This window comes from Toxotes jaculatrix, chromosome 7 (assembly GCF_017976425.1).
Source record: "Toxotes jaculatrix isolate fToxJac2 chromosome 7, fToxJac2.pri, whole genome shotgun sequence".
NCBI lineage: Eukaryota > Metazoa > Chordata > Actinopteri > Toxotidae > Toxotes > Toxotes jaculatrix.
Window position 1 is genome coordinate 23,798,307 of NC_054400.1, and position 15,555 is coordinate 23,813,861.

The window sequence follows — 15,555 nt, forward strand, 5'->3', positions numbered from 1 at the left end:
AAAGTTGTAGCCACACTTGTCCTCTCTCTCACAATGTGTTTACTTTTTCTTTAGGATTTACAGTTTTTCTTTGGCGTGCCTTTTAGCGACAAGAGGAGCTCTCAACTGCTCCATTGACTCCAATGTTAATCGAGCAGAGGATTTTTGGAGAAAAGCAGAAAATCCCCCTTTTTGAAACTTGCTGTAAAATCCACATTTTAGACAGTAGGACCATAAAAAATAGATTCAGGTCTTCCTTAAACTCTTGTCTCTTTGACGGTGCCGTTTGTTTAGCCATACCATGTTTTGTTTTTCCATGGATAGCAGTTGTTCGGCAGGCCCGATTCGGCCGAAAACGAGCTCGTCAGAGCACCTGTGAGCTGCCTCAGCGGCGGGAAAGCTCATCCCCATGGCAACCGTGACTGCAAGAGCTGTGGCTCTCTCTCTCCCTGTAATAACTCTATGTCTCTCTGTCTTTGTAATTAAAACTACAGCAGAACTATAGGGGTCAAGAACTATAGGGGTGTGTGTGTCTTTGACACAGACACACATACACACACATAGACTGACACAAACAAAGTCAATATTGTGCGGTGCGCCAGCACCGCACAATATTGACAGAGGCACACAAACACAAACACACACACACACACACAGACTCACACACAGACTCATACACACACACACACACACAATAGTCAATACAGTATTGACACAGATCCACTCAGGTACACACAGACAAACACAAACACAGACACACACAGACAGACTGACACACACACACACACACACACACACACACACACATTCAGACACAAACACACACACACACACAAACACACACAAACACACACACACACACATACACAGAGACTCACACACACAAACACACAATAGTCAATACTGGGTTGTGCGAAGCACAACCCAGTATTGACACAGACCCACTCAGGCACACACAGACAAACACAAACACAGACACACACATAGACAGACTGACACACACAAAGTCAATATTGTGCGGTGCGCCAGCACCGCACAATATTGACAGAGGCACACAGGACAGAGGCACTCAAACACAGACACACGCACACACACAATAGTCAATACTGGGTTGTGCGAAGCACAACCCAGTATTGACACAGACCCACTCAGGCACACACAGACACAGACACAGACACACAAACACACACACACACAGACACACACAGGACAGAGGCACACAAACACAGACACGCACAAACACACAATAGTCAATACTGGGTTGTGCGAAGCACAACCCAGTATTGACACAGACCCACTCAGGCACACACAGACAGAGACACACAAACACACACACACACACAATAGTCAATACTGGGTTGTGCGAAGCACAACCCAGTATTGACTCAGACCCACTCAGGCACACACAGACAAACACACACACCCACAGTCAATATTGTGCGGTGCGGGAGCACCGCACAATATTTACAGAGGCACACAGACACACACACACAATAGTCAATACTGGGTTGTGCGAAGCACAACCCAGTATTGACTCAGACCCACTCAGGCACACACAGACACGCACACACACACAATAGTCAATACTGGGTTGTGCGAAGCACAACCCAGTATTGACACAGACCCACTCAGGCACACACAGACAAACACAAACACATTCAGACACACACACACACAATAGTGTCAATACTGGGTTTTGCGAAGCACACAACATTACTAGCAGTGCAATGCACCACTCTCGCGATTTCCCAAAGGGAAATTGTCTAGTTTATTTTTACTACCCCCTAAATTTCTTCTCCTTTTACTGTCACATTGCTACCTTTAATGGTTCATTACCACAGTCAGCTGTTAATATGTGTAACAGCATGAAACCAAGCGATGTCATACAGCTGCTCTTCTCCCTTTCATTTGTACTGGATATGGTCAGTCTTTTCAGGGAACTTCAATCTTACTTACCAGTGCATCAGATAATATGACATGCAAGCATAGCTAGTGTCCAGCTGAAGTAAAAATGTCCTAGCACCATTAGTGATTTTTCTCCTAACTATCTGCTTATTGTTGTTGTTTGTTCAGAATCTGCTGCTAAATCTACCTTGACATCCTGTTAAACTCTTCACTGCATTATTATCTCTTTTTGCACTACATCACACACTTTATCTTAATGTACGTACTTTGCAACATCGCACATTATTTGTACAGATTTGTACACCAAAAACACCATGTCAAATTCCTTGTATGTGTAACATATCTGGCAATAAAGTGTTTCTGATTCTGATTCTGATCTAGAATAGCTAAAGATCATTCTTGCAGACAGTCTTTTCACACCTCTTAGTTCATCACACTTCAGAAGAGAGGCAAAGATGCAAGGATGAAAATAAGAAAGAGACGACCGTCCTTGGTTACTTTTTCTACACCTGCCAAGCTTTAAAAAAAAAAAGATAAAAAAAAAATTAAAAGGCAGGTTATGATACTAAATTAGTTAGCCAGGCATGTTAATGTGGAAGCGTATGTTCCAAACTTCCTTGACCAACCAATCAACCAAATGAACGAACCAACCAACCAGTTACTATGTCATAATCAAAATTCATGGCCCATAAAAACTTTACATCCAATACACCTGCAAACAAATAGAACCACAGCAGAGTACATTTTTGTTCCATAGGCTTATTTTCCAAAGTCCTGAGTGCACCAGTCACTCACAAAGCAAAAGCTATTTAACGCTTTGTTCATGCTCGGGGCGGGGGGGTTAGTGAATGGTCAATTCACAACACAGATTTTCCAAATGAGACATTCTTGCTGAATCAAATGTCATTTGATGAATAAACAGCTGTGAGATATTTTGACAAAGCAGATGTTTCTGGTTGTATTTCTTCCAAACTGAATTCTAAATTACCTCTTCTCATCACTGCATTGTTGTTTCATTCAAAGGATGGAGATACTGGACAACATGGGCGAGGAAGGAATGGAGTTGGAGGGATCGGCCACCCCGGCTGCCCTCATAAATACCAGTCTAGTGCTTGGTGCCACCAACGTCACCAACATCACCTTTTTCCCCTACTATCAGCATTCTCTGTATGTGGCTGCCAGCTACATTGTAGCCTACTTCTTCATCTTCCTGCTGTGCATGGTGGGTAACATCCTGGTGTGTCTGATTGTCTTGGAAAACCGTCGTATGCGCACAGTCACCAACCTCTTCATCCTCAACCTGGCTATCAGTGACCTACTGGTGGGCATCTTCTGCATCCCTACAACACTGGTGGACAACCTCATCACAGGTAAGTCCTCACCTTTGCAATAACCCCTCGCTATCTCCAGTGTGTTGCAGGGAACTCAGTTCTCAGAGCTGTTTTGAAGGCACATTTACACTTTTCACCTGTTGGTAGTACAAGTTCAACACTCAACGTCTGTATTGTAGATGATCATGCTGGGAAGTGCTTGAACTACAGTCCTCACAGTAATTGTGTTTATGTTCTTTCATTTACTCCGTGGTATGGATGCAAAACTAGTTTGGTCTGATTACTGAATAGTAGAGTCATGCTGTCTAATCAGCCTGTTTACATTATTTCATTCACTGTGATCGAGAGTGGTGATTGTAAAGGTTTGCAGTATTGATGGCCTTAGTGTGTTTTATGGTAAAGGAAGTTGTAAGATTTGCTTCATGTGGTTTTTGCTAGTAACATTCTCCTCGCATGGAAAATACAGAGGAGGAAAATACAAGCAGCCAGAGTGGACAAATCACAGTTTTTGCCATCTCCATGTGGTATTGCTGTAGCTGCCGTAGCCCTGACTTATAAATATATATTTTAGGAGGCACTCGTCAGCTACAGCACAGCCATGGTAGCTAAGCATTTCCATAACAGTTTTCAACATGGAGCCTCCATTTCACACATTGACCATACACGGCCCAGCCTTATACAAGGTTTTATCCAAGTCTTGTTTCTTTGTTCAAACATACACATACACACACAGTTAAGGTCTCTGCCCTTCATCCTTGTACGGAATATCACTATTTATTTCACAGTATTACCACAGGCTTTGGTGTTCATCCATTTCAATTACGTTTCAGTTCTCCACAAAGAGAAGAGAACCAACTTTGATCCATAGGAGGCCACATCAGGCACACAGTGGTGTTCATTAGCAAGCAGTCTCCCATAGCTCATTTGAACAGATATGAACTAAATTAAAAAATAAACAGATTTCAGAATGGCGCTGTGAATAAATAATATATGCAATGTAATTATACCTAATAAAATGTGAAGCTATAGGAGATTCTCATGACAAATGTATTCCATGGCATAGACACATAACAGAATAAATCCATTTTTGTTGGACATGCATTTTCTTCTAGTTTAAATACAAGAGCACACAATACATCCACACACGGAAGAGTAGGAATCAGCATGGAAAGGAACCTACTACTACATCAGGCAGTAACATTTCTACATGACCACAGGATCTCTTAGAAGGAAAGTGGTCCATTTGACAGTTTTTCTTTTTTTTTCTCCCATTCTAAGGTAGAAAAGGGAATAGATGACACAAACACCACCACCATTTTCCAGTAAAAAACATGCTGAGAATGATGCTTGTGATTTGCAAATACACAACACAGAATCAGCAAGAGAAAATAACAGCATCTATAAAGACAACATTCTAACAAAAAACAAGACAGTTACAGACAGCCAAAATAAAAGCCTTTTTCAGTATTGTGCATGAAACCACGAATCATTTAACCATGTTAAACAAAATGTGAAATAAAATTAACTAAATATTTTATGCTCCAGCTTGACTAGCTGTTCATGGTTAGCAAATGGCTCAGAATCATGATCTTGATCTTAAATGAAGCTGTTGAGCGACTGAGATTTCTTCTACTGTTAATTACTAAAGTGATGTGATTACTTTTTAAAGAGTAACAAGTAAAGATTTCAGTTTGAAAGTAAGTTACCCAGCACTGTTAATGGCTTTGCAGCAATCTGCAGTTCAGCTGAACGGTGGGAGACAGTGTGTAATGAACAGCACTGTGTTCCTGATTTTTCCTGTGACCTCCTATGGTTCAAATTTGGTTCTGTTTTTCTTTGTGGAGGTAACGATGTGATTGAACTGGAGGATTTCTTACACCTGTGGTAGGGCGTAAACAGTGTCAAACAATTACTGTCATTCCATCCACTGACGCATGACAGAGAGCCTAAATGTCACATTATGTGCTGTTCACACAGCGGCTCTTGAGGAGGAAAAAGAAAACACAATAAATTAAGTGAAGGATGAGACATTGTATGTGAGGATTTCTCTGTTTTCTGTGGTTCAAGATATTGTTTCATTCACTTGTGTTAAAATTTGTTCGGAGGCTTGATAAAAATAAATAAATAAATAAATAAAGGAAAAGAATGAAATAAAGAAATGAATGGTAAAAAAACAGCATAAAAAGCTCCATTAGTTTAGTTCAGATGTAAATGAGCATTTTGTAATGTGCAACACACTCTGATCCAGTCAGTAAATCTCTCTCTAAAGCCAGATATGTGTAACGTACTAAACAGCAACATACACGTGGCTCCATCAAACGGCTTTGCTGCATCTAATAAGAGCATTACTGTTGGTTTCATATTGAGCAGCATGTGATGAACAGAGCTGAACAATCTATGCATTCTATTCCATGAATGCCTCGCTTTGATAAACCCTGATGAGATGACAGTCTCAGATGCTGTTGCCTTCTGATGACCTTTAGGTGAGTGTCAACAGAGGGTTTGAGTTGACAGTTCAATGCCAGGGTTCATGCTGAGAGGAAGTATCCAACTGTAACATCTGCGTCTCTGTCAGTTTCCTCTGTTACCTTTGTTACTTTGTTCTAATAAGTTAAATCACAATAAGGGCGTGTTGAAATGTTTCCATGTTTGATCAGTTTTATGAACATAAAACATAAACATGTGTTCTGCAGCTCTCTGTGTTTACCCCTATCAAGTGTTAGTAATGTAATTTAGCCTGTCTGTTTTAACATTTACAACATTTCTAAATACCTGCTTTTGTGTTCCATTCCTTCAAATTCAGATTTATTAACTGAAGACAGTACGAACCACGGGTCTTCACCGTGCCCATTTTAGTATAGAGTACAAACAGCAGTAATTACACCTCATCTATATGAATTTCAAGCAATTCATATGTTTATATCTGGTTAACTTGTAAGAGCCACGATGACACTTGACAATTAAGCAAGTAATCACCAATAATTTAACAACACCCAGTAGCAGGTATCTTCCCAGCTCTCTATAGACCATATTCTAAATCCATAGGCCATTTTAAAGCTGTTCTTATCAATATTTGTATATCATTACACACTTTTGATTCTGTATTGTTTTTATTATTATTATTATTATTATTTTTCAGTGTAATGATTGAGTCATTGCCGATTTATTTTTAGGTTAGGATTCCTTCAGTGTTCATTGTTCAGGAGGTATTTACTGTGAGGATGTTTTGCCATCAGGCTGACAGCCGGAGTTCATGGACAACTCTGACTATGTGAAAGAGGTCACCTGTAATGCCAAACCCAGAGAGACTTATCCCGTCCCTCAGTTCTTCTCAGTTCTCTAGCATTTAAACATCTTTCAGCTCATTATTTTCCCCTAATTCAGTCTCACTGCTTTCATTAGCCTTGTTAGCACTAGCAGCATTCGTCTATTTAATGTGAAAAAGCTTTGATGAACCCACTGTGCGCTACCTGCTCAGCATCAAACAGCAAACAGACAAAGTCAGCGACAAGGTGGGGAACATAGTGAAGCATTTTGCAGCTAAAGAGCCAGATATTTCCCCCTATGAAGATCAAAACAACGCTAAAAGGAGAATGAATGGACTTAGATCATCAGGTGGCCAGAAACACAACACCAAAGGAATGCTAATGTTGTTCTGTGTCTGCTGGATGTGTAAATAGACAACTGTCCACCCTGACTACTGTGTAAGAAGATAACAGGTCATTGTTGTGTTTACAGTTTGCTGTTTTGCTCACAAATGGTGCAAAAAAAAAAAAAAAAAAAAATCAGTTTATCTGAAAGGAGCTCCTGAAGGAATCTCAGATGATTTCCATAATATGTATAGTTTCAAACCTCCATGCTTAACACACATGTGTGCAAAACCAAAGAATGCAGTAGCTTGTCAGTAATTTACTGGCAAGTCCAATTTTCTACATTTATTGATAAGGTAAAGCACAGCTCTGGGTCCCTGAGTTTGCAACTCCTTAATGGCAATCTTAAATTAAGAGAACACATTTAAAATGCATCTCAAGATCAGTTCCATCACGTACAGAGTCAAAATTATTGCTGTCAGATTTATATACGGTAAGTTATATTCACCTTGTTTTTCAGCTCCCATCTTGTTACATATCTGTCCCTTCTTTTGTAAGCATGATAATAGCATTGCACAGCTACTTGAGCACCATGATCTGTATGTAACTATCAATCACAGTATGGATTAATGGGCTGACAGCCACTCCACAGGAAGTGTTCTTCAAAGTTATAAATAACTACTGCAAATAACAATGGTGATGAACATGTTTGACCATGTTCAACCCCAGCTCAACACGTAACTCAAGATTTTACTCTACTGCATTCAGCAATTTCACACTGAAGGCTGCTTTCAGCAAAGTAACATCATGATATATGTTATTCTTGTTTGCAATTAAAAGGCATCACCTCATAGTGGTTGTGGTCTCCATATGGTATTGCTGTAGCTGCCATAGCCCTGACTTATAAATAAATATTTTAGGAGGTGCACATCAGCTACAGCACAGCTGTGATGGCTAAGCATTTCCATAACAGTACATTACAGGGAAAGATACAGTGACATGGAAAGGACTTGCAAAGTGAGGAATTCAGTTAATACTTTTAAATCGTTGGCCCTTCAAATGGAAGCATACTAACTACTCAGAAATTATCTTAAACCACTTCATCTGGGACACAATCTGGATTGAAGCTAATATTTAAAAAAATGATGAGAAACGCAAACTTTTTTTTCTCATTTCCTATGAGAAATTAGCAGCAGTGAGGATCTTGAAAACCATTCATCACTTCTATGCCCAGCAGTGGTGGCTCTAATGGGAAAACCTAAATGGTTTGGCCCGTTATGACCTCTTCTTGGAGTAAGGCCGACTTCCAGCAGAGTTTAGAAATACCTCGTTGACACCCACTAAACTACTAATGGCAACGCTGCAGGAGCCAAGTGAGATGATATTGTTACATACATTTTCAGGTTGTTCCCTGGTGAGTCCTGTTAACTTTTTTCCTACAATTAATGCAAAAAAAAGGGGCGGGGGGGTCTTGCTGGAATGCAATTAGCCATTCCTCTACAGCTTCAAGGCCTTAACTGGCCTTAACCAGTTATTAACAGGATTTCTTTCCCAGTACTCCCCTGATATGATGCCTCTGTGACTTAGTAATCTCTGCTGCTGTGCCACATTAAATCTTAGCGTTCCTCTACCTGCCACGTTCCACTTTAATCCCTGACTGTAAGTGACAAAAGATGCTTTCTCAGTATGGAGGTGTCATGCATGCTGTTGACCACAGACTATACCTATAATTGGCCCCTGAAGAGGTGCTGTTATTTTATCGTCACAGACAGCATCACAGTTCATATACATCACAATCATACGTTTGACTGCATGAAGAGAACAATGTAAAAGTATTTAAGCCAGGATGAAGCAGAATCCATTACATGTTATTCTGTTTCTGTTGTCAGACAATGGAATAGTATGAGATAGTGACTGAAATGTGGCCCATTAAGATACATGTAAATTTCGGCTGTATGTGTATCACTGAGGCAGAAAGTTAGAAGCTCACTCACGTCAGTGTTAGCTGCCATGCGGTCAGCTGAATGAGATTCATAGAGAGATGTGTGACTGCACTGGGAAAACTCAACCTTGTATAATGTATAATATTTAGGGACCTACTCAATCCATTAGGTCTAAGGAAATGCATGACAATGATTTCAGTGAGGTTTTTATTAGATCTAGATGAGTGGCATACTTGCCCATTCCTCATGCTGCCTGCTGCCGTCATCTCTTCTGCTTCAACAAAGAGCTGATCTGTAAGTTGTTCCGCAGATTCTTCAAGCCTTTTATGAAAAGCCCCATTGTATGTTGACAAACCTTGTGGTTCACAGAGCACACAGGTCAGGAATGTCTGCTTCACCATCACAGCAGAAAAGTCATGCAATGCCATCATCTACTGAGTTTCTATAGCACTGAGTTACCATAGCAGTACAATAAGAATGCACTTACTGTAGCCTTGCTTGCCACGGTTCATATAGGGGTGGAAGAAGTATGAAGAACCTTTACTGTGCTCTCATAAAATTAATAATACCACAGGGAAAAATTTGCTGGCATCATTGACCATGTAAAGTCTGTATTATTTTGTTCTATGTGTTTTAATGTGTGTATCAATTCAGAATATGTCATGAGTAGTGGAGTTTTTTTTACCTGCACAGTCTAATCAAATGAAGTTCAGTAAAGCAACCTTGCTATAATCCTACCACTATCAAGCCTACTATATTTACTGTCTCATACTCTGTCGGAGCAGTGTTGATTCAGCCTTGTATTGATTGGATTGCATTTTTTTATATGTAATAATCTTGGTAGTTACTGGGGCAGATAGACTTAAGAAAAACTCAGAATTGTCCTCACCATCAATTTCAAAACATCTGTGATCTTTTAAGTGCAACATCAATAGTGAAAGGCTCAATAGAGAACACAAACGCAGGGCTGGCTGCATGAGTGTAATTTCTATTTGCAGGAGAAGTCCCTGTGAAATCACTCTCAAACAAATGACCACCACCACCAGCAAACTGTCTGCTGAAAGCAAAAAAAAGAAAATCATTCAGCACCTTAAGAGGAAGAGGAGAGTGCATTACAGCGGTCAGGGATAAGTTTGATTCTTTGCTTGCAAACACAACTCAGAAAAAGTTTCTTAGGTGTCTGAACTGTCAGTCACGGAGTTAACCAAGAGAAACCAAGTGCTTTATTCCAACAGGATGCCACTCTGTTGTCTTATGTGTATATCATGCCAGTTGAACGGCGAAGACCTGAAGTGAGTAATCCAGCAAAACACAAAAAAAGGGATCTGACAAATAAGTACTTTGTTCTTAATGAGACTAGAAAAACACCTGTCTTTCTCCCAGATGATAATGATATTGTTTGCTTACCTGGTGAATCATCTTAATCATTCACAACTGTGATTGGAACAGCTGTTAAAAAGGCGTGATATGAGTAACATAATTGGCTGATAAGATGGTGCTAAACCACAACACCTGTGCCACTGTATTTGAGTAACGTAAGCTTTTAACACAATGGACTCACTTTATATCCAATTCTGTGCTTATATTCACAGGTACATCATGAGCAGACTACTGGATGTAAGGAAAAAGAGAATGTGTTCCTCTTGCAGCTTATTCTGTTACCTCTAACTCCTGTTTAATGCAGGTCTGGATCAGACTGTCATGGATATATCATGCACACTCACAGACAGAAGGGAGTCCTTCTTCTGTGTTTCATGCAAACATATGCTCTGAGAGTCTGAGCCCCTCCTGCATTTTTCAGAGGACATTTTATTCAGGCTGCTTCCTCCTGCTGATGGTTCTGATAATACATCATTAAAACTAACCAGATTAGATGGAGTCTCACTGTGTGTTTCCTGCTCCAGTAAAAAAAAAAAAAACTGACTTTATATTCCTCTTCACTCAGCCTTAGTCTCCATCTCCCCAAAGACATACATTTGGGGAAATATGAGGTAAATAAAAAAGGGATAAATAATTTGCCAACGTACATTGACACCTTAAAAAGATCATACAGTAAACTGCATGAGTGGCTTATTTAGTCAAGTTTAGTCGTGTTTCTGGCCTGCAAGTCCAATATTCACTTTCTTTTTATCTAGTTTAGCTCTGTTTTGCTCTCCACCAGTCCAGTCAAAAAAATATTTGCTCTGTTTTTGCAATTTATGAAAACCAATTTATACAATTCTTATTGATTCATTCATTGGTTATTAATATGATTTGAGGCATTTTTGTGTCTTTTTAGAAGTCATGAAACCCAGCAGTGGGTACCAGATTATAGAAGGACAATATACAGAACATCATTTAAAATAATGACAGCAAACTGTAGTGTAGAAGAAATGGAATTATGATCTTTTCAGTCAGTTTTTTCCAAACTTGTAAAAATATTTCACACCAGTCTTTTTAATTAAAAGGTGTTGAACATTCACTGTGTCATTATAGAAATGCAAAGTGAAGTGAGTGCCTCATTTTTTGTGACCTCCTTTGGTCTTAAAATGTACGGATTTAGATAGAGACATGACATTCATCAAAAAGTCTAGTCAGTGAGGTTTCATTTCCTGTTGTGAGGTAAAAATTCATGCATCGTCTTTCCAGTATTTCTGACAGAGAATAGGCTTCACCCATAATTCAGGTACTGACTGAACTTGAAAAGGTGTAATATTCGACCAGTGTCTGTCCAAAGGTGCTGCAGCCTGCTGATGAGCACCACCAGTCACATCACTGACTGGTGCTGCTGGAGGCTGAGCAGACATTCATTGGTATAGTGGCTCTCTCTCTCTTAGACATTCACTTGTTGGTTACTATAGAAGCAGATGTCACAGAGTGACACAGTGGGATGGAACCACCTACAGCACAGGTATGCAGTGGGATGAATGATTTCAGACTTACTCAGAGTACCTACCATTACAGTGATCTGATCTTCATCTAAGTCACAAGTGCAGGCAAACACAATAACACACAAACAATAAGAATCTTTTAGAACATTAATGGTTTCCCATTAATTACCTAGACTGCGGTGGCGTGCCATAATCTAATTTGTCCAGCCACAGTTTCATACTTAACACTACTCACTATATCCCATACATTGGTTTATTTGTGGTCAGCGTGCCACAATATAAAGACCACCACATGATTTTCTAAGCCCCGCTCTCTCTCATAAACACACTTATTACACACCCGTCTGATATACTCGGAGCACTGAAAGAAATCCTGGGAGGCCACTGCATAGGTGGGCTGTCAAAAAAATCTATTAACATTTTCACCATCCCTGTCTGTCTCTTTACCAACCCCCACTGTGTGCCTGTCTTTAGGGGTGCACATGAAAACGTGCTGGGACTGGGCTCAATGGCCAATCACAATATGTAATCAAACCTCACTGATACAACACAAGTCGTTGAGGGTTGATTACATATTGTGTTATTTGTTTGGCACAATGCGAAGCAGAGGAGCTGTATATGCAGTTATTCATTGAAACAAAGTCCTTGGCAATTAAAATATTTGGAGCTGAGCACCTCATTTACAATAGTATGTACAGTAATGACAAAGCCACCCTGACATTATCCTGTAAGATGATGGTGAGCTGTCCACGCCCAGGGGCAACAAATTGGCCCCAAATCATGATGCCCTCTCCATTATACTGGCCTATACTTGCAGTGCCTTTTTTACACCATACATAGTGCTGCATTTTTTTCCTCGACAATTCTATCTTAGTTCCATCAGTGGACAAAACATTTTCCCAGCACTGTTGTGGAGTGTCAAGATTCTCTTTGCTCTATTCAGGCCATTTTTGCTGTTCCTCCTTATAAATGAATGGGAAGGTAGAGTCACCCTGTCAAGTGTGTCAAGCCTCCCTTTCTGCAGTGATGGGGAAGATGAAACAATGATCTTGTGGAAAGGATGGAAGAAAAGTGTGAGAAGTCCTATGCCCTAAGAGAAGGTGACATGCCTTCATGTGCTGAAATTAAAGAGGGTAACAAGTGTGTAGACAAAACTTAGATTCAATAATCTGTACTTTAACAAATTCAGCTTCAAACCTTACAATAATATAAATATCAGTCTTTTTTAAGTCTAACTTTAACTACATCCATTTCCAAACTTAAAATTCAGGTTTAACAGTATGTAGACTGCCTACAACATCTTGCTGCTGCACTATAATCTCTCTGTAACAACTTATGTATGAGCCAATTTTGAACTACTGGTTATTTCTAAATATCCTCAAGGACTAAAAATAATTTCACTCCATTGCCACTGAGCTTCTTGCTTGACTACTACATCACTGAGCATTTGTCTTTTTTTTCAACAGGTTGGCCCTTTTCCAACACTGTGTGCAAGATGAGCGGCTTTGTGCAGGGCGTGTCTGTGTCTGCATCAGTCTTTACCCTGGTGGCCATTGCTGTGGAAAGGTTAGTGAATACTGTGGTTTGATACCAAATATCAATTGGAATTGGTGCTAAGGTTAGTGGCAATGTTCTTCTTATCTACAACAGGTTTCGCTGCATAGTGTACCCTCTACAACCCAAGCCAACTGTACTTGTTGCCAAGGCAGCCATCGTCTTAATCTGGGTGCTAGCAGTGGTGATCATGTGTCCCGCTGCGGTGGCACTGACTGTGGAGAAATTTCCTTTCCACTATATGGTGTACAATGACGACTTCAACCACACACTCCCTCTGTACACCTGCTATGAAAACTTTAACAACCCTCAGATGAGGAAGGTCTACACAGCCGTTCTGTTCACTCATATCTACCTTTTGCCCCTCACCGTCATCACCCTGATGTACGGAAGCATCGGAGTCAAACTGTGTTCCTATGTGGTTGCAAACAGGGAGCCACAGCTGGGTAATGCAGTCCAGGTGGCAGGCAGAAGGGGTGGTCAGCCAATGATATCACAGAAAAAGATCAGGGTGATAAAGATGCTCATCCTGGTGGCTTTGCTTTTCATGCTGTCCTGGTTGCCACTCTGGACCCTAATGATGATGACGGACTATGCAGGCTTGGACAGGGACCAGCTGGACCTTCTGACCAGTTACATCTTCCCCTTTGCTCACTGGCTGGCTTTCTCCAACTCCAGCGTCAACCCCATCATCTACGGCTACTACAATGAGAACTTTAAGAGGGGCTTCCAGGCGGTGTGCAAATCCAGGCCCTTCTGTTGCTTCATGCAGTGCCAGCTGTGGAGGAGGATTTCGAGGTGGGGCAGGAAGGGAAGGTCTGTGCAAGCACCTTGTGGAGGTAATGACTTCAGAGATGCCACTAGCAATCACAACCACCTTGTCCTGGGGCTGAGAAATAGAGTCCATAATGACAACAAGCTGACTGACACAGCCGAGGTGAACAGGAGTGCAAGAGTGGGGTGTGTGATGGTTCACTCAGAGAGAAATCTTTCAGATCGAGGGTTAGAAATGGCGGCTGTACCTAAGAAAGGCAGTAGGCCTAATGGTGAAGAGTCAGAGAGGGTTAGTTCACTGGTAGTTTCAGTGTATCAGGCATGGGATAACTAAGTCAAACTGCTACCCAGAAATGAAACAAACAAAGCCATAAGATGTTGATTTCTAGTCACAAGGCAGCGGCAACTATCAAGTGTCTGATGTTAAGTGTCATGTGGCCACAGTTTAGAATGATGGTTACATATTGGAACCCTAATTCTAGGCAGTGCCTTATCTTTAAAGGGGCAATATGTATAAGTATTTTAGTTTAAAACGTTAGCATGCTAACCAGGTAGCCCCAGCCCATTCTGTCCCTTAATACCACTTTGTACTTCAAGAGGTGGTAGAGGGTCACTGTAGTGTCCAGTCTGCCCTCAATCCAACATGAGAGGATGAAGAAGTAGTAACTGTGAGTAGGCTGTTAACCTGTGTAGTATACGTTCTCTGTCTGCTTCATTCCTCCATTCTCTCCTTTATCTCAGCTATTGATGCTGCTGCTCTCGCTGCTCTCGGCAGGCCACAAGGATTTGTCCTGGTGTGGTACAATGTGGGAAAATGCTGCACCCGTTTGTGTGAAGTATGAACTCAACAGTTGGCCAATTCTTACATATTGCCCCTTTAATGTAAACACTTGCTAATGCTAATGCCTATGCTCAGCCAATCACAAACAGGACAGATGGCAATGCTTGAGCTGTCACCATGTACCTTGACGCAATGGTAGTCGGGGTCAATATTCCCATAGGTTAGCATAAGATTGTACTCACCCTTACGACTGTAGAGACAGCAGACATGAGAGCTCACTGGGCTTCACATTACTATCCAAAACACAAGGCCCAGGTAGCTAAACAACTCCAAATTTAACCTGACAATTAACAGTACATTTTAGTTTAATCAACAGATTAGTTTTACATATTCAGATATTTATTCTGTAGAGCTTCAGGTGCCAATTTCAGATTGGGAGAACCACCAGCCTCCAACATACATGATCCAGGTAAACAATGGCTGTCATGACTGCTCTCCTCTGCCTGTCAGCAGAACGATTAGCTGAGCTTGTGCATCCATTTGCTCAGTGTGTGGAGCCACAGAGAAGAGTGACCAAGCCAAAGGAACCCTTCTTAAAGGTAAAGCCTTTAAAAAAAAATTAAAAAGTGAATTAACACAGTAATGTAAGCCTTCATATACAATGTTCATTCAGTATGAATCACGGTGAAAAGAGATAATACAGAAAAGGGAACTTCATGCATATTATTCATCTCACAGTTTTGCATTTCATGCTAATTAAATCCAATGAAAAGAGTGATTTAGACTGTCATGGCTGGGGCAGGACACAGTTTTAGTCATGCCATTTTC

At 40.7% G+C, this 15,555-nt stretch overlaps 1 protein-coding gene across 1 annotated transcript; it reads left to right on the forward strand.

The window, feature by feature from the left end:
* The first annotated feature begins 2,908 nt into the window (after positions 1-2,908).
* Positions 2,909-14,447, forward strand: npffr1l2 (neuropeptide FF receptor 1 like 2). The gene is made up of 3 exons (XM_041043336.1): positions 2,909-3,254; positions 13,085-13,184; positions 13,269-14,447. Exons 1-3 carry the CDS (start codon positions 2,909-2,911, stop codon positions 14,278-14,280), a joined length of 1,458 nt encoding a protein of 485 aa, XP_040899270.1. The 3' UTR covers positions 14,281-14,447.
* The last annotated feature ends 1,108 nt before the right edge of the window (positions 14,448-15,555 follow it).